The 24,925-nt window shown below is 38.6% G+C and overlaps 1 protein-coding gene across 2 annotated transcripts in view; it reads right to left on the bottom strand.

Annotated features, from left to right (window-relative positions):
* CPNE3 (copine 3) overlaps positions 1–24,925 on the bottom strand; it is a 60,008-nt gene that overhangs the window by 16,293 nt on the left and 18,790 nt on the right. Inside the window, exons 2-11 of one of the 2 annotated variants that reach the window (XM_062188291.1) lie at positions 23,698–23,837; positions 23,255–23,434; positions 21,733–21,807; positions 20,436–20,507; positions 17,704–17,787; positions 15,475–15,564; positions 10,305–10,403; positions 8,656–8,742; positions 7,323–7,382; positions 6,674–6,807 (exon numbers count right to left, since the gene is read on the bottom strand). In XM_062188291.1, the coding sequence (XP_062044275.1) occupies positions 6,674–6,807; positions 7,323–7,382; positions 8,656–8,742; positions 10,305–10,403; positions 15,475–15,564; positions 17,704–17,787; positions 20,436–20,507; positions 21,733–21,807; positions 23,255–23,434; positions 23,698–23,829 (1,013 nt within the window). In that variant the 5' untranslated portion in view covers positions 23,830–23,837. The remainder of the gene's footprint in view (positions 1–6,673; positions 6,808–7,322; positions 7,383–8,655; positions 8,743–10,304; positions 10,404–15,474; positions 15,565–17,703; positions 17,788–20,435; positions 20,508–21,732; positions 21,808–23,254; positions 23,435–23,697; positions 23,838–24,925) is intronic. The other variant, XM_062188292.1, reaches the window with a different exon arrangement.

Here is a 24,925-nt window from a genome sequence, read left to right on the forward strand (position 1 = left end):
TTCCTTTTAAAGACCTTTCTCACTGCAATATCATAAACAGTTCAGGTAGCTTTCCTCCAAGACGTATCAAGATTTGTTTTTGCTATTAAATTTCTAATTCATCTGGATAGTGGTTTGGACTAAGATATGAAGCAGAAACTGCTGCTCTCTACCAAGATCCAGTCTTTTTTTAAAATTTTTTTTATTAAACTTTTATTTAATGAATATAAATTTCCAAATTACAGCTTATGGATTACAATGGCTTCCCCCCTCCCATAACTTCCCTCCCACCCACAACCCTCCCCTTTCCCGCTCCCTCTCCCCTTCCATTCACATCAAGATTCATTTTCAATTCTCTTTATATACAGAAGATCAGTTTAGTATATATTAAGTAAAGATTTCAACAGTTTGCCCCCATATAGCAACACAAAGTGAAAAAAATACTGTTGGAGTACTAGTTATAGCATTAAATAACAGTGTACAGCACATTAAAGACAGAGATCCTACATGATATTTTTTAAAAATTAATTAATTTTCTATGCCATTTCCAATTTAACACCAGGGTTTTTTTTTTTTTCATTTCCAATTATCTTTATATACAGAAGATCGATTCTGTATATAATTAGTAAAGATTTCATCAGATTGCACCCACACAGAAACACAAAGTATAAAAATACTGTTTCAGTACTAGTTATAGCATCACTTCACATTAGACAACACATTAAGGACAGATCCCACATGAGATGTAAGTACACAATGACTCCTGTTGCTGACTTAACAATTTGACACTCTTGTTTATGGCATCAGTAATCTCCCTAGGCTCTAGTCATGAGTTGCCAAGGCTATGGAAGCCTTTAGAGTTCGCTGACTTTGAAGATCCAGTCTTAACACTATGACACCTCACCGAGAAACCACTCTTCTTAGCTTCTCTGGGCTGGATATGGTAAGGTAGGTTCTAGCCAAGGCGATGTAAGGAGAAGTGATTCATAAGCCACTTCTGAATCATGTTCCTAAAATGGAGTACATACGTAGTCCCAGGTGCTTCTTTCCTCTTCCCATTCGCTAGAGAAGCGGAGCAGCAGCCATGGACTCAGGGTTGGAAGTGTGAGCTGGGAATTGGGAATTGGCAGCCCTATCAGCCCTGAACTACTCCCCTTTAGGCATTCAACATGAAGGGGAAATAACTCTCTGTTCTGTCAAAGCCACTTTGTTTTGGGGTGTCTATTTTAGCAGCTTGGTCTATAACTAACAGAATAGTATCCTAACACAATCAAGTATGAGTCAGGGATCCAAATTCAATTCTTGTCTACTTTGACAGCTATTATCAAAAATTCTATCTTGTAAGACAGCACTTGGGATGCCCACTTTCCATATCAGAGTGTCTGGGTTTGAGTGCCTGCTCTGCTGTGATCCAGCTCCCTGCTAATATGTACCTTGGAAGGCAGCAGTTGATGGCTCAATTACTTGGGTCCCTGGCATCCACTAAGGAGACCTGGATAGAGTTTCAGACTCCTGGCCTCACTTGGGCCAATGTGGGCATTTGGGGAGTGAAGTAGGAAATGCAAGATCTCTGTCTATCTCTCTCACATGTATCTATTTCTGAACAGCTTGCTTGGTTTCCCCAGTCATGGACTAGCCCCATACTCTAGTTTTAAATAAGCTTTTTTTTTTTTTTTTTTGACAGGCAGAATGGATAGTGAGAGAGAAAGGTCTTCCTTTTTGCCATTGGTTCACTCTCCAATGGCCGCTGCGGCCGGCGCATCTCACTGATCCAAAGCCAGGAGCCAGGTGCTTCTCCTGGTCTCCCATGCGGGTACAGGGCCCAAGCACTTGGGCCATCCTCCACTGTCTTCCCGGGCCATAGCAGAGAGCTGGCCTGGAAGAGGGGCAACCGGGATAGAATCCGGCGCCCCAACCGGGACTAGAACCCGGTGTGCCGGCGCCTCTAGGTGGAGGATTAGCCTGTTAAGCCATGGCGCCGGCCTTAAATAAGCTTTAATACTTGCTAGAGCAATTCTCCCTTCATTTGTTCTTCTTTCTTTTTTCTGAAAAATTCCTTAATTATGCTCATTCATTTTTCATTCTAGAGAATTGTTAGAATCATTTTGTCAGGGTTCCATGGTAATTTTTAATTCTAATTTTGATTAAGTCAGATAATTTTTTTATATTTTACATCATTATCATGACATCTGCCTATCTAGAAATTGTGGCATATATCTCCATTTATTTATTTTTTCCCCAGAAATCTTTTATTTAAGGTATACAAACCATGCATTTCATAAATATAACTTTAGGAACACAGTGATTCTTCCCACCCTACGCACTCTTCCACCTGCACTCCCACCCTTCTTCCTCTTCCCTCTCCTATTCCCATGCGTATTTTTTACTAAGATCTATTTTCAATTACCTTTATATACATAAGATTAACTCTATCCTAAGAGTTCAGTAAACAGTACGACAAAAATACTGTTCCTCAACAGTCGAAACAAGGGCTGTTCAAAGTCACTGCACCTCAAAGTGTCAATTTCACTTCTATAGATTATCTTTCAGGTGCACTATTAGTTACCATAGATCAGGGAGAACATATGGTATTTGTCCTTTTGGGACTGGCTTATTTCACTAAATATGATATTTTCCATCTGCCTATCTAGAAAGTGTGGTATATCTCTCCATTAAAACAGGTTTCCTTCTTTGTATTTCAGTATACTTTTGAAGTTTTCCTCACAAAAGACCCTAGGCCTTTTATTAAACTCATTTTCATTTTCTATTACATCATAAATTTTGATTTTTATTTACTATAATTTTTTTAATAAGCTATTGCTGCTACTAAGAAATTGACTTTTTAAAAAATTTCATATTGGGGCTGGCGCTATAGATGCTGTAGGTTAAGCATATGCTTGCAGTGCTGGCACCCCATATGGGCACAGGTTCAAATCCCAGCTGCTCCATATCTGATCCAGCTCCCTGCTCATGGCCTGGGAAAGCAGTAGAAAGTAGTCCAAGTGCTTGGGTCCTTGCACCCACAATGGAGACCTGAAGAAGCTCCTGGCTCCTGGCTTCAGATAGGCCCAGCTCTGGCAGTTGGGGCCATTTGACGAGTGAACCAGAGGATGGAAGACCTTTCTCTCTGTCTCTCCTTCTCTCTGTATCTCTGTCTTCTCAAGTAAATAAATAAATCTTTAAAAAATTATATTTTTTTTGGCCGGCGCCGTGGCTTAACAGGCTAATCCTCCGCCTTGAGGCGCCGGCACACCAGGTTCTAGTCCCGGTCGGGGTGCCGGATTCTATCCCGGTTGCTCCTCTTCCAGGCCAGCTCTCTGCTATGGCCCGGGAAGACAGTGGAGGATGGCCCAAGTGCTTGGGGCCTGCACCCGCATGGGAGACCAGGAGAAGCACCTGGCTCCTGCCTTCAGATCAGCGCGATGCGCCGGCCGCAGCGGCCATTGGAGGGTGAACCAACAGCAAAAAGGAAGACCTTTCTCTCTCTCTCTCACTATCCACTCTGCCTGTCAAAAAAATAAATAAAAAATAAAAAAATAAAAATTTAAAATTATATTTTTTTGACCACCTTTTTAAACTTTCACTACTTTCTGCTTTTTTTTCGGTTGATACTCTCAGATTTAAATTCTTTCCTTATAGGTTTGTTAGAATTTCTGTAGGAATTTGTCCGGGCCTGGAGGCTTAGTGAGGAATGGCTATTGAGTATTTGTTCCATCCCTTCCGCAAATATTCTTTTTATATAAGAGGCCCATTACAATTATGCTACTTTGAAATATTTAATACTTTGATACTCTTAAATAACAGAGTATTAAACATTCCGGATTATGTAACAAAGTGTTCTATAAAGTAACTTTTCTTTAGATGCAATAATTTTACCTGATATTGGAACTGTCACCTTTGCTTCAGCTTTGCTTGCATTTGCCTGAAAATTTTGCTTACATGCTATGACAGATGAATGAAAAACTCTATCGGCCGGCGCCGCAGCTCACTAGGCTAATCCTCCGCCTTGCGGCGCTGGCACACCGGGTTCTAGTCCTGGTCGGGGCACCGATCCTGTCCCGGTTGCCCCTCTTCCAGGCCAGCTCTCTGCTGTGGCCAGGGAGTGCAGTGGAGGATGGCCCAAGTCCTTGGGCCCTGCACCCCATGGGAGACCAGGAAAAGCACCTGGCTCCTGCCATCGGATCAGCGCGGTGCGCCGGCTGCAGCGCACTACCGTGGCGGCCATTGGAGGGTGAACCAACGGCAAAAAGGAAGACCTTTCTCTCTGTCTCTCTCTCACTGTCCACTCTGCCTGTCAAAAAAAAAAAAGAAAAAGAAAAGAAAAACTCTATCAATACATAAAAAAACTCTCATAAAATAAAAATCAGCAAAAACAAGTGAAAATTTTTCCTGTACACTAACAGATCCAGGAAAAAAAATGTAGATTTTTTTTTCCCATTGTTTAGGAAACCTTCAAGAGGACCTATTCAAATCTATTCCAAATCTAACCATTGAGAATATTTTATAGCAATTAGATCACATTATCCCTTAGCTCTTGTCAGAAGTCACCATCAAAAAAATAATTTGAGGGACAAGTATTTAGCACACCACCACTTGGGATACCCACATCCCATTTTGGAGTGCCTGGATTCTAGTCCTGGCTCTGCTCTCCATTCTGGCTTCTTGCCAATGCACATCCTAGGAGAAAGCAAATGATGGCACAAATCACTGGGTCCCTATCAACCACATGGGAAACCCAGACTGAGTTCCTGGCTTCAGCTTCGGTCTGGCCCGGCCCTGACTACTGGGTGCATTTAGGGAGTGAATCAGAAGATAGAAAACCTCTGTGTCTCTCTGGTGGATGTCTTTCTAATTGTCAAGTAAATAATAAGCAGATAAAGATTTTTAAAATAAAATATAATATTTTGATGACTTCCAAAAAAAATAGATCTGTTAAGAGATAGTATCAGAGGGCCGGCGTTGTGGTGTAGAGGGTAAAGCTGCCGCCTGCAGTGCCGGTGTTCCATATGGGTGCCGGTTTGAGTCCTGGCTGCTTCACTTCCTATCCAGCTCTCTGCTATGGCCTGGGAAAGCAGTGGAAGATGGCCCAAGTCCTTGGGCCCCTTTCACCCATGAGGGAGATCCAGAAGAAGCTCCTGGCTCCTGGCTTCAGATCGGCACAGCTCCAGCTGTTGCGGCCATTTGGGGAGTGAACTAGCAGATGGAAGACCTCTCTCTCTCTCTCTCTTTCTCTCTCTCTCTCTTTCTGCCTCTCCTCTCTCTGTATAACTCTTTCACATAAATAAACAAATATTTAAAAAAAAAAAGAGAGAGAGATAGTATCAGGGCCAGGGTTGTAGCAAATCGGGTTAAGCCACCATCTGCAACACCAGCATCCCATATGGACACAGGTTTGAGTTCTGGCTGCTCCACTCCAATCCAGCTCCCTGCTAATGTGCATGGGAAATCATCAAAAGGTGGCCCAGGTCCTTAGGTCTCTCCACCTATGTCAGATTCAGAAGAAGCTCCTGGATGCTGGCTTCAGCCTAGCCCAACCCCACTGTTGCAGACATTTGGGGAGTGAACAGTAGATGGAAGATCTCTCTCTTTCTTCCTCTCTCCCTCCCTTCCTCCCTTTCTCCATATCTGCCTCTCTAACTCTGCCTTTCAAAAAATAAAATAAGGGGCTGGTGCTGTGGCGCAGCAGGGCTGGTCTGAAGCACCAGCATCCCATATGGGTGTCAGTTCAAGATCCGGCTACTGCACTTCCGATCCAGCTCGCTGCTATGGCCTGGGAAAGCATTAGAAGATGAGCCAAGTCCTTGGGCCCCTGTACCCATGTGGGAGACCCAGAAGAAACTCCTGGCTCCTAGCTTCGGATTGGTGCAGCTCTAGCCATTGCGGCCAATTGGGAAGTAAACCAGCGGAAGGAAGACTCTCTCTCTGCCTCTCCTTTCTCTGTGTAACTCTAACCTTCAAATAAATAAATAAATATTTAAAAAAAAATAAAATAAATCTTAAAAAAAAAGAAATAGTTTCTAGGGGCTGGCATTTTGGCGTAACGGATAAGGCCTGTGATGCCAGCAACCCGTGAGGGCACCAGTTCCACTCTCAGCTATTCCACTTCCTATCCAGCTCCCTGCTAATGGCCTGAGAAAAGCAGTGCAACATGGCCCAAGTGTTTTCCCCAGCCATCTATGTGGGAGACCTGTAAGATGCCCCTGGCTCCTGGCTTCAGCATGGCCCAGTGCTTGTCATTGCGGCCAACTGGAGAGTGAATCAGCAGATGGAAGATTCTCTCTCTCTCTCTATCTAACTGTGACTTTCAAATAAATAAATAAATCTTTTTTTAAAAAAAGATATATATTCCCATATATAGTTTCTACTAGTGTTTAGAGAATGTGTCATCTAGATTTCAATCACACACATGACTATACCTTAAGAATAAAATCCAAGGAAACCACATCAAAGAAACAAGAGCCTGGCCGATGTCAGCTGTCTACCAAATAAGTAAGCTATATAAAATAAAATGTGTTACAACTAATCATAGCAGGAGATTAGAGATCAAAGGTAAATGCTAAAATTGTCACAAAGAGAAAATCAGAAAAGCTACTCTCACCCTACCAACTATAGCAGCATACTGGCAAAGAATACAAACTGCCTTTTCCGGGGAATTAGGAAACAAGCATCTTAGTTTTCCTAAAGTCATACTCACGCATCATAATCCTGAATGACCAGTCCCACAGACCAGATAGCAGTCAAATACTCATTCACACCATTGGGACTGATGTAATGGAGGGAGTCCGGAGACCTTGGGTCACCATTGGAGCCAGTGAAGTCCACTCCCACCTGCCAAATAGCAATTACAACCCTGATTTTAAAGGAAACTGCAGCAGACAAGACAGCAACATTCATCCCAGAGCCTGCTACTGCCATTTCCTAATACATACCTACCAGCATTTCCATTGACAATTACGCAAGTACAGCCTCAACTTGAAACAACCTGCTGTTCCTATTTTTATAGCCATCTTAAATCACAAATTATTATACCCATGACTTAGGCTTTTTTTTTTTTTTTTTTTGCAAATTTATTTGACTATCGCTTTCTATCCCTTAAATCATGGCAGGATAACCATGGTTGGTACGTATCAGCCTTCTCTTAAGAGGACGAGATCCCATGAACAAAGCCAAAAGCTTCATGATGAACCTCAACAACACGTCTGAGGTCTCTGAGAAGCCCACGTCAACAGACTATACATTTTTACCACAAAGTCTGTTTGGCAATAAAAGAAAGAATCCTGCAAAATGGAGGAAAATAGAAAGATGCTCCAGCCAATGTTGGAAAAATTCAGCGTGTTACTTACAGTAAAATTCAGCTGACATCCTCCCATTATATAGTCAAGGAATGTGCATTCTACTGTAATCTAAAAACAAATGTCAATCTATTAGACAACAGAACCAATAAGCCCTTTTTTGCACAGGTTTGTAAGAGTTGTGACTTGAATAGCACATGATAAAAACAGGTGAAAAATCACGACCACATTTGAATTTAAGGCACCCCATCCCTACCTACAAGTTCATGAATCAGTAATATTTGACTTCAGCATTGTAGCTTAGCAGGTAAAGCCATCTCCTATAATGCTGTCATCCCATTTGGGTGCCAGTTCAAGTCCCGGCTGCTCCCTGTCTGATCCAACTTCTCTCTCTCTCTCTCTCTCTCTCTCTCTCTCTCTCTCTCCCTCAATCTGTATCTCTGCTTTATTTCAAATAAAATGAAATAAAATAAATCTGAAATTATAGAAATGTTTATTGGAATTTTAATATTCAGAGATGGAATATACTCCCTTGTACATTTTAAGAGATTACTCATGAGTCTAATATGTTGAAAGATTTAACAACCATAGTATTCAAAATTTAAAGAAACAAACAAAATTCCACTTGTTTGGTAGATAAAATTTTGGTTTTTTTCTCCTACACTTGTAACATCTTATCTTGAAATTATGACAGGACAAGTGGCCAGGTCAGGCCCATTAACATAAATAAGCTGGAAAAATACCATGGTACCCACATTTCCTAAGATAATGAAAAACTATAATACTTCCTACAAATATTCCTTTGCTAAAAACTTATTAAGCGGGGACAGGCATTGTGGCACAGCAAGTTAAGCCACCACCTATGATGTTCACATGCCAAACTGCAGTGGCTGACTCAAGTTCTGGCTACTCTGCTTCCAATACATTCCTGGGAGGCAGTATAGGATAGCTCAAGTACGTAGGTCCCTGACACCAACATAGGAAATTTCGATGGAGTTCCAGATTCCTGGCTTTGGCCAGACCCAGTCCAGCTATTGTGGGCATTTGAGGAGTAAACCAGTGAATGGAAGTTCTTGTTCTCTCATTCTCTCGTTCTCTCGTTCTCTCGTTCTCTCTCTCTCTCTCTTTCTCTCTCTCTTTCCATCTTTTGCTCTGCCTTCCAAATTAAACAAAATTTTAAAAAAAAGGTAGGTATGCAAACCTTGGAAACAAAGTTACTTCAAAGATTTCCTTACTGTTTACTACTCTACTGTTTTCCTTAGTGGTGACCAGAGGCTCATGTGATTTTCAGCTACCTAAAATTTATGTATTTGTTATAATTCATACTGATAGAAGAAGTCAAAATGTAATCTCATCATATCATAAATGGCCAAGACCAACTGACCTCACACTGTTTCACACAGATAACACCTGAATTCTTGTAGCTTTTTTTCTTTTGCCTCTTTTTTTCATTAATACATTCAAATTCAATCTGTAGGAAGAAAAGACAAAATGTAAATTTTTACTAGCAATATTAGAAATGCCAATGTGAATTTAAGTGAATGACTTCTCCCCATGGAATCAAACAACTTAGTATTACAAGTCTATTGCAAAATGCAACTCCAAAATAATTATAGAATACATTAATTATGTGAAATTTATCAGTTAAATTTCCAACAATAAAGATACTTCTAAAAATGGAATATCTTAAAATGTTTCTCAAGTACAAATTTTGTCTCTATAGATGATTTCCTTGTGAATGTTCCCAGTAATAATCTTTCCTCTTTAAAATAAAGGAGATAAAATATTACTCCTGGAAGTTACCAATACATATTCTACTTAGAAAAGGAGAAAACTTAGTGTGGTAAAACACAAATATATGAAGCCCAACCTTACGATTGCAAATATCATCTCTTTCCACTGAGAAGACATATTAGAAATACGTCTAATATCTAATGCTTCCTTTACAGTTTCTTCTACCAGACAGAATGATCTTCCTTCTACTTCCTACCCATCTGTTTGTCTTGAAGGGTTGGCCCAGGCCATCCTTCTCTATAAACGTTCCACTGCTGTCCTAATCTTTTCTGATTTCCATCCATTCACAACCATAAAATGTTTAGTTACATACCCTATATTATTCTCAAAGTCTAAAAAGTCTTTTTCCTTTCACAGGAGTATTTCTGTATAGGATACTCTAGTATTTGTGACCAGTATTTGATTTGTGACCAGAGAGTAGTCAGGACTGGAGATCATTATTATGACTGTTGAATAGCCTACCCCCATTACGGTTTTCCCCCTATCATTTAGAACAAATAGCTCATGTACAGTCTTTGACAGCTGCTCAGCCACACAGGATGGGCCTCAGCTCTAGAACACTTCTTTATCATGAGACAAGATTCCTCACGGCCTGTGTTAGGCTTATTACCTGCATGGAATTATCTTTTCCAGTTTCAGATTCAATGAGGACTCTGCTGCTTAAGCCTGTGCATCATTGGCCCTTAGGACCACGCCCTATGGGGGAGAGACACTCTCCTTCTACCACAGAACAAGTGAAGTGCACACAGACCAGCCATCCTCAGTGTACACATAGGCAATTTTCCAGTGTTGGATAACAGAGAGACCCACTAGCCTGGGGGCCTGGTGCCTACACTGAAACCAGTCTTCCTCTGCCTCCTCTATGTGAGTCAAGTATTCCGTCCAGTGTTTGATTGTGTTGTTACTCTTGTTTATTTTGACACCATGACACAATGGGCAGAAGTGTGGACTTCTCTTCCTAGTAACTGACACTGTCATGATCTTTGCTTTCTTGCTTACTGCTGGAGTCCCCACCTGGTATTGGTCACTATCACATAGTGCTCTGCTCAATAAAACTCATAACCCAAGTATGAATTTTGGAGAACCTAATTATAAAATAAATAAAACCCATATATTTCAGAGCATTTGCAACCTAGAGTAAAAACATAAGGAACTACTTATTATGTTCATGGGAAAAAAAGGAATAATTGACTCATACCCAAGCTGTAATATATATGCAAATACAAAGATGTAACTTACAGGTGAGTTTCTAGAGGCTTCTTTCAGTTTTGTCATGGTGGTTTGAAATGTTCCAATCAGATCATGGGACCCATCGTTGTCATAATCGTAACATTCTACCTGTAATTAATGTAATAAAATATGTAAAATCCAATAACATCATTTAAAGTATTAGCTGCAATAAATGTGCCCTTCTAAGAACTTCTCTTTTAATTAAAATAAACAAAAATGTTTAATAGGCAGTTTCTACTGTAGAAGCAGAACTTCCTAGAAAAGTGATACTGAAACACTTTGAAACTCCAACTATCCTGGGAATTGGATTCCTCGATAAGAGGGAAATCAAAACCACAAATGCTGTTTAAATTCCACTTTAAGCAGTTTTCAGCTTTTCTATGATGCCCTGTATAAGAGCTCTAAGAACAGGCAAAATAGAATTACATCTACTCTCTCATCCACGTCTTTCCCTTGTTATTACTACCCAAAGGCTGAAAGATATTATCTGGGGAAAGAAAGGAAATCAATATCCTAGGCAGCTAAAAATTATATCATTAAATCCTAGATAGTTTAGAATTACGGGAAATTATTTTATTAGCTGCAATCTGGTGAGGCTAGGCTTCCGTTGGGGGTTAGGCATGATGAAGTGAGGTTTACAGCATTCTGAAAATCACAGCTCTTATAATAGAAAGGAAAATTCCAAGGCAAGACTACTTGGTCTACCGAGGAAGATTCTGTACTGGTTGATATTTACTCCTATTTCCATGTAAGCTAGGGTAAGCCTTACATCTGGCTCTTATTAAATGCCTCTCTCTCTCTCTCTCTCTCTCTCTCTCTCTCTCTGAAAGCACACAGAAGACAAGTAAGAGTATTTGTTTTCCATGTTGCTTTCTGCTGAGTTGATAGATGTAGTCAAAGAGTAGGCACCATAATACTGAAATATTCCTTGTAACAGGAAAAAATAAAGTGCCATGAACTCTTAGCAGAGGTATGCAAGGGAAGCTAAAAAATGATCATGATCGTGAACATCCAGCACCAGTGATTGCATAGTGCTTTACCATCTCAAAACAGATTATTTCATTTCCAAAGATGAAGATTATGTGTACTGTGTACATTCTATAATAGCTTTGTGGGGCAGATAAAGTTGGAATCCTGTTACTGTTATTCCCATAACCAAAACCTGGGAAAAATTCAATAAAAAGTCTTGGAAGACAATATATACGACTTGTGTGGTAACCAACACAAGTAAAGGAAAGCTGTGTCAAGGACGCTTTTGAATCCTTCTATACCCTGTATCTGGGAAGCAATTTGCATTTGCCCTCAGCCTACCTGAGCTACTATCTCGCTATTATCCTTCACAAAGTTATGTTAATCACCAAGCAAAAGTGCTCAGGAGTTTTCTATGTTCACTTGACAAAAGAACTGCTTTTCTTCTCTGTTCTTTGAATTTAATGATTATTATAATTCAAGACCAAAAAAAAAAATCAGTCAATAAAAAACAAGCAAGACCTAGAAATGAATTTAAAGTAACAGTAAGGGATTTTATTTCTGTAAAGAAATGCTTTGCAAACATTCTGACCACCAACCAAGTCAGATGGTTGGACTCTTGTCCTAAACATTTAATATCCAGTTTTAGAACCAAAGGCCCTCTATCTGACCCTCTCATATGTCAAGGGAAAACAAAGCTAAAAATTCCCATGATTTTTTTCTTAAAGGAAATAAAACCTACATAAGGTGGAAAACTACCTTAACATTTTAATGAGTTTTAGCGGACATTTTTCAGTTAAGAACTTTATATTTAAGATTTACACTCAGCTTAAATCTAAGACAAAGCTAAGCTTTGATAAAGTCAAGATTTCTCTTAAACAAAGCTTTTGAAGGATTAAAACTATAAATCTGCAGCCCGTGTTGTGGCACAGCAGGTCAAACTGCTAACTGCTTCCTGTGATGCCACCATCCCATGTGAGTCCCAGGTGTTCTGCTTCCAATCCAGCTCCCTGCTATCATAGCTGAGAAAGCAGGAGAAGGTGCCCCTGCCACCCACATGTGAGATCTGGATGCATTCCAGGCTCCTGGCTTCAGCCTGGCCTAGCCCTGCCCTGTGGGGCCATTTGGAGGATGAACCAATGAATGGAAGATCAATTGATCTCTCTCTGTCTCTGTTTCTCGCTCTTCTGTAACTCTGACTTTCAAATACATAAATCTCTTTTTAAGAAACACACTGTAAATATATTTAGACTCACTGAAATGTCAGGAATCTAAAAAATATTGTTAAACTAAAAGTTCTGATTAGTCACTACAATAAATTCACAGTAAAAGCTCCCTTGTATCCCCTTAAAGGCAGATGAACATTGCTATTGCTAGCATATGTACAAATACAGGTTGAGGTAAGATTATTTGCATCATTTAATTTCTTTCTTCCATTGGTTGTCTAACAACATCGTAACAGTGCTTGTGAAATTTAAAGGTACGTATATATACATATGTGCATATGCATATATGTAAAAGAACACACACATCACACAATACTACATTCAGTAAGGCATTCCCATTTTAGGTAAAGTGGCAGCATGCATGATTATTTCTGATTCACTTGATCTTATGGAAATAATACATGCCAGAATGATAACGCATTGCAGCAAAGAAACTACTGAGATTCTGACTTTGTTCTCTGTTCTATAATGACTTATGGTGCCACAAACAAATTTCAAATGGTAAGAGAATCACAGATGTATTTGTGATTTCTGATATTGCAAACAAATATAGAATTGAAGAAATAAAGTGAGTGATGATAAGACAAACCAAGTTGTGTATAATTAAAAGCAAACAGAGACACTGAAGAATGGAAGACACTCACCAAAGAAATCTAGGAAAATCAGTTTACTTACTATAATAAAATAGCTCTGTAAGCATGGCACTGTGAGTAAAAAAAGTTTAAAAACATTGTTTCCTTGTTAATATATAATTACAACAATCAGATACTTGAAGCCTACACATTTTCCCCAGACTTTTGTGACTTCTCAGATCTAATGATGCTTCCTAGTTTTAATGTGAAAAGCAAAATTTTAGATTTGTTCTAATCAAAAAGAAAGTAATGCTTATAGCTACTTCATGACTATTATTTTGTACCTAGATTTTCACTGTTGTTTGAAATACCAAACAAATCATATTTACGGGGGCTAGCACTGTGGCGCAGCGGGTTAACACCCTGGCCTGAAACGCCAGCATCCCATATGGATGCCGGTTCTAGTCCCAGCTGCTCCTCTTCCAATCCAGCTCTCTGCCATGGCCTGGGAAAGCAGAAGATGGCCCAAGTCCCTGGGCCCCTGCACCTGCGTGGGAGACCCGGAAGAAGCTGCTGGCTCCTGGCTTCGGATTGGCGCAGCTCCAGCCATTGCGTCCATCTGGGGAGTGAACCAGCAGGTAGAAGACCTCTCTCTCTGTCTTTAACTCTCTGTAACTCTGTCTTTCAAATAAATAAAAAATAAATCTTTAAAAAAATCATATTTATGTTGATTTTTCAAAATACTCTCTGCAAACTAGGAACAATTCTGTATGGATTCAAGAAACAAAGTAGTTTTCAGTGGTAATGGCATCTCTACTGTATTTAATAGTTCACAAAATTTTCACTTTTGTTAATTGCATTTTAACTTTTTGTAAGGCATAAAATATTATCTCCATTATATTGAAAGAAATCAGGTGATTATCCACTCTTCATTAGCTGGTAAAAGGGCTAAGTTAAGCTTTAAACTGTGGTCTGACTTCAAATCCTGTACCTATTGCACAAGCAGTACCTTTCCCCTTTCCTTCCTTCCTGTTTTCACCATAGCAATTACAGAAAAAAAAAAAAAAAAAAGGAAGAAAGAAAATGAAAACAAGAAAAAACAAAAATCCAAGTCTGCTCACTTCTGAATGTAAAAAATGCTTTCATCTGGGATCAAGTAAAGATTATGACCCTAGAACAAAAATATCCTAACTACACAAGTATTTGCATGTTTGTGTGTGTGTGTTTGGGAGATTAGAGGGCTGTAAACACCTATAAATAAAAATATTTTTAAAAAACACAGACACTTTGATTTTCCCTGTTCCTACTCTACTTCCCTGACTCTCTAAAACTAAAACTTATAGCTTTCAAGGAATTCTATCTTGCTCTGAAAATAGGAACAGAAATGCCACCACTATTCACCTCCTATGCTAAGGGTAGGAGGGTCCTCTGGGTTCTTAGGCAAGGTCGGCTTTATTGACAAGGTACACACCAAAGGCAGAGATCATAGTTGCCGATTCCTATTCACAGAGCAAAGGGATCTTGTCAAAAGGAAAATAATATTTTAGTTGAATGTTTTATTTTTAAAAATAAAAGAAATTTTATATTTTTGATCAACACTTTAGTTAAACATGTCTCCTGCATAAAACTGACAATTTTATTTACCAGAAAATATTTCTAGTTTAGTACATTATTAGATGTAAAATTCAGCTCCAAGAGCCAGCATTGTAGTATATCAGGTTAAGCCACCACTTGAAATGCTGTTATTCCCGTATCAGAGTACAGGATCAAGTTTGGCTGCTCCACTTCCAATCCAGCTTCCTGCTAATGCACCTGGGATGTCAATGGAAGATGGCCCCAAGGGCTTGGGTCCCTGTCACCCAAGTAGGAGAATTTCTGTCTCTTGGTTTTGGCCTGGCCCAGCCTGAGCTGTTGCAGGCATTTGGGGAGTGAACCAGCAGATGGGAGATTCTCTCTTTCTTTCTCTCCCTCCTTCTCTCCCTTTTAAATAAATAAATTATTAATATTTAACACATAAGTGAAGACATGTGTTTTTAATGTGTATATTAAGACAGTCTCTGATTTATGACGGTTGGATTTAATGATTTTCCAACTTTAACACAGTGAGAAAGAATATGCATTCAGTAGAAACTGTTGAGTTTTGAATTTGGATCTTTTCCTGGACTTTTAATATAACCTCTAATGTTCTCTCATGATGCTGAGTAGTAACAGTGAGCCGGAACCCCAAGACACACAATCAGGAGGAGAAACAACTCACACTCTCTTTAATGCACTGCATTGCTGAAGCTGAGTTATGTGGCAGGTTAGTTGTATTAACTGCACTTTCAATTTGGGATATTTTCAATTTATGATGAATTTATCAGAATATAACCCCACTGTAAATTAAGGGGCCTGTATATAGTTCCAAATTACCTTAATGGTTTTGTCCATATCTCCATAGCACAGAGAATTAAGAGAGATTTTAAAAGGTCTCCAAACAGGATTCAAGTTATTTTTAATAACCTATAAAAAAGGAAGGTTCAAAGATTTGTTAGAAAAACATACAGCTCATAACATTTTGCTTTTGTCCTTTCTAGGTTTTTGCTATACTCTCACCAAGCATCCCTCACTTCTTTACTTAACTATTTCAATGAAAAAATAAGTATGACATTTCTGTACAATTATTACATTAAAAATATAATAGATTGTCCAGCTGTGGTATATTCTGGGGAAACAGGGAAACTATTTGCGAAATACATAAACCTATTACAAAGTACATTTAGAAGCTATAGAAGATTATCAATTTTTTTTCCTTTAAGAAACTTGGGGTTTCACTACAGGATGCCATGGAATACAATAGGGAAGAATCTTGCTGTGTTGACTTTGAATTGAAAAAACAAGTCTAAATTCATGATTGAAAAATGTAAAATTATATATGTATAAATAATAAATTGATAGACATAAATAATAAATCGATATTATATATGCATAAATAATAAATTGATAATATTATATATGCATAAATAATAAATTGAAGTCACCTAAAAGCAATGGCATCACAGTAGCAATGAACATATCTAGCATTCATATCTTGGTGTCTCACTATTACTTTCTTATCTTACAGGAATAGGTGCCTTGAGAGAAATGGCTCATTCTAGTTCTGAGACAAGGAATGTTAAAGGCAAACTGAGCATATACATTACCGTAATAGAAGATAAATGCTTAAATATTGATAAGATCATGTTAAAACAACCCTAGAATCATTTGAAGACACTCTCCATGACCAAATATGACTTAAACTGAATAAGAAAAATGACACTATTGAATTATATCATGTTACAATAATCCATGAGTTTAAAATTATACTAAATATTAAAGGAGAAAAAGCTAGAGAGAAGAGATAAAAGAGGAATTCCTACTAAGTTGAGTAAAAGAGATGAAAGACTGGGGGGATCACTATTTCACAGCCCCCAACATAATGACTGATTTAGGACGTAATCATCAACTGATGCTAAAACCACTGGGTAAAATGCCAAAGAACAGGAAACGCATACAATCTCAAAATATCATAGTACATACTACTTATTGATTAAAATGGGAAAAAATGCGACTTTATGATAGTGAGATCTGGTGGTAGCCACATTGGGCAGCTTGACTCCATGAGCCCCCTGATGATGTACAAGAAGGTACACAGATAATAGTCTTGACAGAAATGTTTGAACTGGATCTGGTTATGAGAAACATAGTGCTAGACAATCTGGTCAGTAGATCCAATGGCATAAAATACCAGAGAGGTAGGGAGAACATACATTCTATTAGGAGAATGATAGCCAGATGATTGGAAAAACAAAACAGATATAAAGACCTGCATGGTACAGCTGAGAAAATCTGAAGATGAATTGAAAGATGTTACTTAATCAATGTTAATTTTCTTAGGCATGGTTGTGTAGGATGTCCGTGTTCTTGAGAATTGCCTGCTATAGCATTTAAAGCTGCAGTCATGATGTTTGCAACCTACATTAGGATGGTTTTCAAAAAGGGAAGTACATGTGTGACTAAGTTTGTATGCGTGCATGTGTGAGAGAGAACATAAGTATGTGCAGGTGTGATCATTTGGTGAATTCACGTGAGGGGTACACATTTAGTGTTCTTTATAGGGCATAAAACTTTCCCAAAAAAGGAGACATGGCAGCATAAAGGGAAGTATGCTGACCTTGTGTCATAAATATGAACTCAGATTAATATTTTCATAGGGGCTGGTATTGTGGCGTAATAGGTAAAGCCGCCACCTGCAATGCCTGTATCCCACATGGGCACCGGTTCCTGTCCCAGCTGCTCTACTTCTGATCCAGCTCCCCACTAATGGCCTGGGAAAAGCAGCAGAAGATGGCCCAAGTGCTTTGGTCCTTGCCACCCATATTGGGGACCCAGAAGCTCCTGGCTCCTGGCCTACCCCTAGCTCTTGTGGCTATCTGGGAAATGAACCAGCAGATGGAAGATCTCTGTTTCTCTCTATGTCTCACTCCCTCCCTGTAAATCTGACTTTCAAATAAATCAATCTTTAAAGAATATATATTTTTATATATATGTAACTTTTAAAAATTCAGATTACTATCATCCCAAAGGAAACTTGCACCCTACTTTTCAGATTCAGTTATTTACCTCTGTTCGATAAACCATCAGCCAGTTTCCATCGGACATCTGTTTGTGGAATTCCAGGTATGGGTCTGACTTTCCAAACAGATCCTACATGTAAAGCAAGCAAGCAAAAAAAAAGCATATGTTCTCCTCTGGAACCATGTGTGATCATACTTTATAGATGTTAACAGCCACCTCAAGTGTACATAGTGCAGAGGTACTGATGTGTACACAAATTCCAACCTTTCTCACTACCTTGTAAACATGCTGTCCTTTTAATGGGAACTATTAAGGTATTTTTGATAAATACTCCTAATCCAGAATGTCATATATTTACTTCTCAAAAACATTACGGCTTTAAAATATAGTAATCAAATGGACCATAAAATACCTTTTTGGCTTGTTTTCATTGTTGATAGTTTTCATTTACATAGCAATGATAGTTTGATATAAGTGATATCCCAAACATTAGCCAAACCAACTTCATGAGAGATAGTCCAACACCCTTTCACCAACACCATACGTATCTTCACACACACAAAGGAGCAGAAATAGGTAAATGCAATGCACAACAGAAATATTAAAAAAAATAAACTACATCTTCTATTTCCTCTGCACTTACTGTAGTAATTCTTAACAGCATTCAAGTGCAATGAGTCCTCAAAAATACCTTCATTACCATGCTCAATACATACAGAAACTTACACAGAAAATTCTGAAAGGATATACAAATGACCCACAGAAGTTAGGCTCAGTTTATAAAATTATGGCTTATTTTATTTCCTTATTTTTATTTATCTTCATCTTGAAATTCATAGTCTATCACCTATATTACTTATTACTTTTTAAAGGATACTTATGAATTCCACTATAGTATACACAAATATGGCCCTGAATAACTTGATTTCCTCCTGAATTAACCTCAGTATTGAATTGAGAACTAAGGTGGGGCTGGTGCTATGGTATAGAGGGTAAAGCTGCCGCCTGCAGTGCCAGCATCCCATACGAGTGCCACTTCAAGATTTGGCTTCTCCATTTCTGCTCCAGCTCTCTGTTATGGCCTGGGAAAGCAGTAGAGGATGGGCCAGGCCATTGGGCCCCTGCACCCAAGTGGGAGACCCAGGAGAAGCTCCTGGCTCCTGGCTTCAGATCGGCCCAGCTCCAGCCATTGCAGCCATTTGGGGCGTGTACCAGCAGATGGAAGACTTTCTCTCTCTCTCTCTCTCTCTCTCTCTCCCTCTCCCTCTCCCTCTGCCTCTATGTAACTCTGCCTTTAAAATAAATTAATTAATTTAAAAAAAACTAAGGTAACATTACTTCCCTTTCAGGCATAAAGTTTATTGTCAAGGAAATAACAGATTTGGTATAGTCAAAAATATAAACATAAGACGATGAAGAACTTTAAGAGGAATCTTATTAAGTAAATGAAATAAGCCACTTATGTCCCATTTTAGCAAACAAATAATTAACAATACTATCATATACAGAAAAGTTAACTGTTTAAAACACATTAACAGGGATGTCTTGATTTATCTTAAAAACAATCCTATGAAAGGCAGAATATCCTTATTAACATTTTCAAGGTCAGAAAACAGCCCTTATTTGAAGGTGAAAGAAGCTATACTACGACAGGGATGGGAGTGGGGAATATAAATATAAATACATACCTATACACATGTCTGTATCCACACACATATATGCTTGTATGTGTGTTTCTATGCACATACTCACATAGGAGGAATATTCAAAAAAGTTCATGAAAAGTAACTATTGTGAAAAATTCATGCATGGATTTCCAAAATTTGGAGAACCAAAAAAGTTTATTTTTAATTGCATTTTTTCCATGTGAAGTGTCCTCATATATACACATAGTTAGACACACACACAAATAGATTTTTAGAAAAATGAACAATTTGAATTATAAGATATATATTTCAAAAAATTATTAACTATATGGAGAAATGAGGAAACAGGTAGAACCATAAAGAAAAATTAAAGTTTTAAACATACTTTGTTTTGTTGGTTTGGCTTTGGAATTATGTAAATCTTTTACATGATTATAAGGCAAAATTAAATTAAAATGGTTTTTAAAATCACCTTTGATCAGTTATCATGGATTCCTTCCTTGGATGGATGGATGGGCAGGTAGACCAATAGATGAGTACAAGGAGAGGGTAGATGAGTAGATGGAAGCATGCATGGAAGATGGAAGATGGATGGAAGGAGGGAAGGAAGGAAGGAGAGAGGAAAAAAGTAAGGAAAGTAGGGAGTTTATAGTATCATTAACACTTGGATTTAACTCCTCTTTTAACCTAGACAAACCCTTTGATTGCAACTAGCCTTGTAGGGATGGAGAACCTTTTTCTATCAAGGGCCATTAGGATATTGATAACACAGGCCATACAAAATTATCAACTTAAAAATTAGCTTGCTATAGATTTATTGAATTTCAAGTCCCACCTGTGGTTGCCCTGGCAGGGCCATACCAAATGATTTTACAGGCTGTTGGCTGGACGTTCCCCACCCCGGAGAAAGAGGTAAGGGGAAATGGCTTTGTTTATTTGCTTAAACATGCACACATACACTTTCATACACACACAGGCAAACACACAGAGAAAAGCAGAATTTTAAAGTAGCTAAATCTCTGTGTGATGCTCAGATGATGAAGTTCACAATTTTAATTGTATTATCTTCTCAAAAAGAGAATAGTGATAAGTAAAATGACATGCTTCTTGCCATGGGCAAAATCTACCCACCTTATTATCCAGTTTTCTGGCTTCCATTTCAAACAAGACCACTCTATTATCCTTTATTTCTTCAGCTGAGATCTATACATAGATAAAGTAAATGAAAGACAATACATTTTAGGGATTCTGATATACTCACAAAGTAAGTACCTAACAGTATATAAATATACTAATAAATATACTAATGTAAATGGTAGCATTAAAAAAGATTTGCTATTATTTCTTTTATGTAGTGAAATAAATATTTTCCCAAGTCTGTGTTATGCAACATCATTTTTAAATGAAATTGTCCAAACTAGGTCTTCCCCACTCCAAAGAAAAATCAAAGCCCTGAAGAGTGATGGATACACACTGCTCCAGACCAGCTGGAGCTCTCCAAACATTGGGTAGTAGGAGTAAATCAGACCTACAGAAATCTATAAACTGAAATATCAGACCGTTTGTTTTTCATCCAAGCAAGCACTTACTATACTTTAAAATAAATCCCAGAAACTCACATTCTAAGAGTGTTAAGGTCACTACTGATAAGGTTATCTGTCTCACAAGCCAGCATCTCCAGCAAGGGCAACCTTATGCCTTTGGAAATCTAACCTAGGGCAAAACAGCTGTTCACACACAGGAACTTGCAACACAAGAACTTAAACACATTCTCTCAAGGAATCTTCTATCCTCAGAGAGAGTTAAAGTTAGAAAATTATCACTCAAGACAATGGTTATCTAGGCGGAAACTCTAGAACACAAGGTATTGAAAAGCTTGGCATTCTATAATTTGAAATGTAAACTGTGACAGAGCATGTATTTGTTTGCCCAAGCCAGAAATCAGAAATTAAAAATCTGTATGGGAGGATGGGCAGCAGAGCACAACCACAGAAAGAAATGATGGTAAAGAGTTTATAGACTGGAAGGTCATGCCATAATATGACCTCCACTTGGAATAAAAATCGACTGAACGGTTCTTGTCATATTGGAAGCCAAACTGATCCATTCAGATTATTAAGCAATTTCTCTCTAATTGACACTTCCATGGAGGAGGAGCATGTATTATCAAAGTGCACCAATCACTACATGCAACTTAAACAACTTTTGAAAGAAGGGATTGCCACACTGCATTTTTCTCCTGTTTGGCAGCACTCATTGTTCACGTGAGCCTTATGGTGTGATCATTATAAGATACAGGTGGACGGAATGCAACATTTGAGATCAAATGATAAAGCACAGCTACAGAATATGTGTCTGATATGTACAGTTTCAGCAGGTCCTAATTATGTTAATCTTCTGAGATAAAAGACAATTATCCTATCCTTACCGTAATGCTCCCTTTCCCAGCAAGTTTGCCATTTTTTAGCACCAGTGGTCGGGTTAGCTTCTTACTGGATACAATCTGTTAAAATTGGAAAGTGATATGAACAGCTACTTTACTTCAACATATGAATATTTTAACCGAATAGTCTCAAAAAAAGAATATAAAGTTCACTTAAAATTATCAGAAATGGCAACATTAAGTCCATTCCTTAAAGATGTAGAGATTATAAAGACACTTAAAATGCATCTATATATGTAAACTCATTGCAAAAGATTTCCAAGAAGTCCACCCTGGCAGATACAATCTCCCTACCCACTAGTTTCTTAACTAACTACTTCAAAGTTTAACTTCTTCCTCTTAATGGAATAAGAGGGCTAGATTTTCATCAAATATAGAAATCACTATAGGTAAAATATGGACATTTGAATAAGAACATTTGTTCGATGGGATTCTACTTTTTAACTGACATATAACTTCAATATCTAACTTCTACAAAATATCATTTTGCTTAAAATAATCAGGGTACTTCAAAAAGTTCATGAAAAGTGGATTAAAAGACAATCTTGATGCAAAAATTTCAAGTATATGCAATGTTAACATAATGCACATTTTCCATGGACTTTTCGGTGCTTCCTTATATAGTATACCTAGATACTTTCTTTTTGCTTTTTTATTGATTTGAAAGGCAGAGTTACAGAAAGAGAGAGGGAAAGACAGAGAGTGAGGTCTTCAATCTGCTGGATCGCTCCCCAAATGGCCACAATGGCTGAGGCTGGGCCAGGCAGAAGCCAGGAGCCTGGAATTCCATCCAATACTTCTACATGAATGCAGGTACACAAGTACTAGGGCCATCTTCTGCTGCTTTCCCAGGTATGTTATCGGGGAGCTGGATAGGAAGTGGAATGGTGGGTGATGAACCAGCTCTTGTCATATAATAGGAGCACAGATAATAAGCAACTACAGTAAGCATACTATACTATGTTTCTGCAACTGCAGACAGTGTTGAGTGAGCTGAGGGAAGAGCTCCAAACTAGCCTAGGAGATCTGAGACGGTTTGCAGGGGAAGTGAGGTTTAAATTGTCACACATAAGGTTGAGAAAGAGCAAGCCAGGTAAAGGGGTGGTGTTGTGGTGTTGGGGTGTTGGGCGTCAAAAGTGTCAGAACATTAAAGAAGTTGCAGGGCTGGCACTGTGGCGTAGCAGGTAAAAGCCGACACCTGCATTGCTGGCATCCCATATGGGCACCGGTTCAAGACCTGGCTGCTTCACTTCCAATCCAGCTCTCAGCTATGGCCTGGGAAGGCAGTAGAGGATGGCTGAGAAGATGGCTCAAAAGAGTTTACAGGCTTTGTCAGAAACATAGTCTCTGCGCTTATGAAAAATAAGGTATACTCTGTAATGTTTGTGCCAATCATACTAACAGATGAGCTCTTTAAGGTGATTACATGGTTTTCAACTTTTAAAATCAAATCAATAAACACCTACTTAAAAAAAAAAAAGAGAATACAGCAACTATTTATACTTACTTGTCCAAGAGTACATTCACATTCTCCTAAGAAGTCATCATCGCTCAGCTCAATTGTTTTGTTGTCAATGTCATAAATTCCAAATTTCAATTTCTGAACCACTTCAAAGTAGTAATCAATAATAAATGTCTTAGAAAATTTGGGATTCAAGCAATTCTTAATTCTTTCCGTGCGGTCAACCTACACCCACCCCCCAAAACAAAACAATTTCTTTAGGTCAAAGATACACTTGGATTTGAACATCTTTATATACTAAGTGTAATTAAGTACAGGCATGACAATTAAAGGCAGTTTCTATATGCGTATAGAAAATGCCCACAAGCAAAGACAAATTTGTTCAAAAACTGAAGTAATAGATGAAACAATCCTTTATTTTTAACATTTTAATAAATTCTTCACATTGTTAGAACAAATCATACTGCTTATCACCTATTTAGTATTACCTCATACCACTGCTGACCACTTGTATTCAAAAATAACACACATAAAGGGTCTGACTTTGATCCTATATCTGCATCCAGAAGGTTGTCACAGGAAATATTCAGCTCCACCTTCGTGACACATTGGGCAGCCATCTCTGGAGCTGTGAGAAGACCAAGGAAATAAAACAAGTGAAACTGTGTCTTTAAGAAATACCCTCTGGCTTTCCGCGCACGCAGTTCGGGTCTGCGGGACACCTTCCCTGGAGCAGGAGCTGTCAAACCCCGCGCTCTGTTCCCTTTTGTGTGGTAACCAATAAAGGCCGTTCATACTGCAAAAGAAAAAAAAAAAAAAAATACCCTCTGAGCAGTCATTTAACCTAGCAGGCCCACATCAGAGTTTGATTCCCAGCTCCAGTTCTGACTCCCAGTTTTCTGCCAATGCAGACCCTGGGAGGCAGCAATGGTGGCTCAAATAATTGGTCCCTGCCGCAGACATGGAAGACCAGAACTGAGTTCCTGGTTCCCAGCTTTGACTACAGACCAGTCTAGCCCACTACAAACATTTGGGAATTAAGCAGTGGATGGGAGTGGTCCCTTGCCACCCTCTTCTTCCTTTCTTCCCTCCCTCTCTTCCTCCCTCCCTCCCTCCCTCCCTCCTTCCTTCCTTCCTTCCTTCTTCCTCCCTCCATCCCTCCCTCTCTCTTCCTCTCCCCTCTTTCTCTCCCTCCTTCTCTCCCTCTCTCTCTCAAATAAAATAAAACACAATAAAGAAGCAGCACACTCATTTCTAATGGAAACAGACAAATTGTCACAATGGGCTCACAGAGTTAACTTGCTGGAAGGAGACTGTTCTGTGTCTCCTGGGGATGTGGGTGTTTTATAGCTTATCCCAGTGATATTGCTTCAGTCAAATTCTCCTACTTTGACAAAACTCACTTATTGTATGACAGTAAAATGAGCTTTTGAAGATGGCAACTAAGATATACCAATCTTTTCAGTCTACTATAAATTTTACAATTCAGAAAAAGTCCAAGTGAATCTTGATCCCTCATTTAAAGGTAAACATAGCATTATACCACAAAACAAAACATTAAACTATAGCATTAAATTTTTAATTCATTTACTTGATAAGATACTGAGTGGGATATTTTCTGCTTTCCAAGAATTTTGGTGAAGATTTAAATCTGGAGAATAAAAGGCTCCAAACAGCCCTCCTCTCCACTTTACCAACCCCACTCCACCCCCCAAC

Source organism: Lepus europaeus, chromosome 4 (genome assembly GCF_033115175.1).
Source record: "Lepus europaeus isolate LE1 chromosome 4, mLepTim1.pri, whole genome shotgun sequence".
Lineage (NCBI taxonomy): Eukaryota > Metazoa > Chordata > Mammalia > Lagomorpha > Leporidae > Lepus > Lepus europaeus.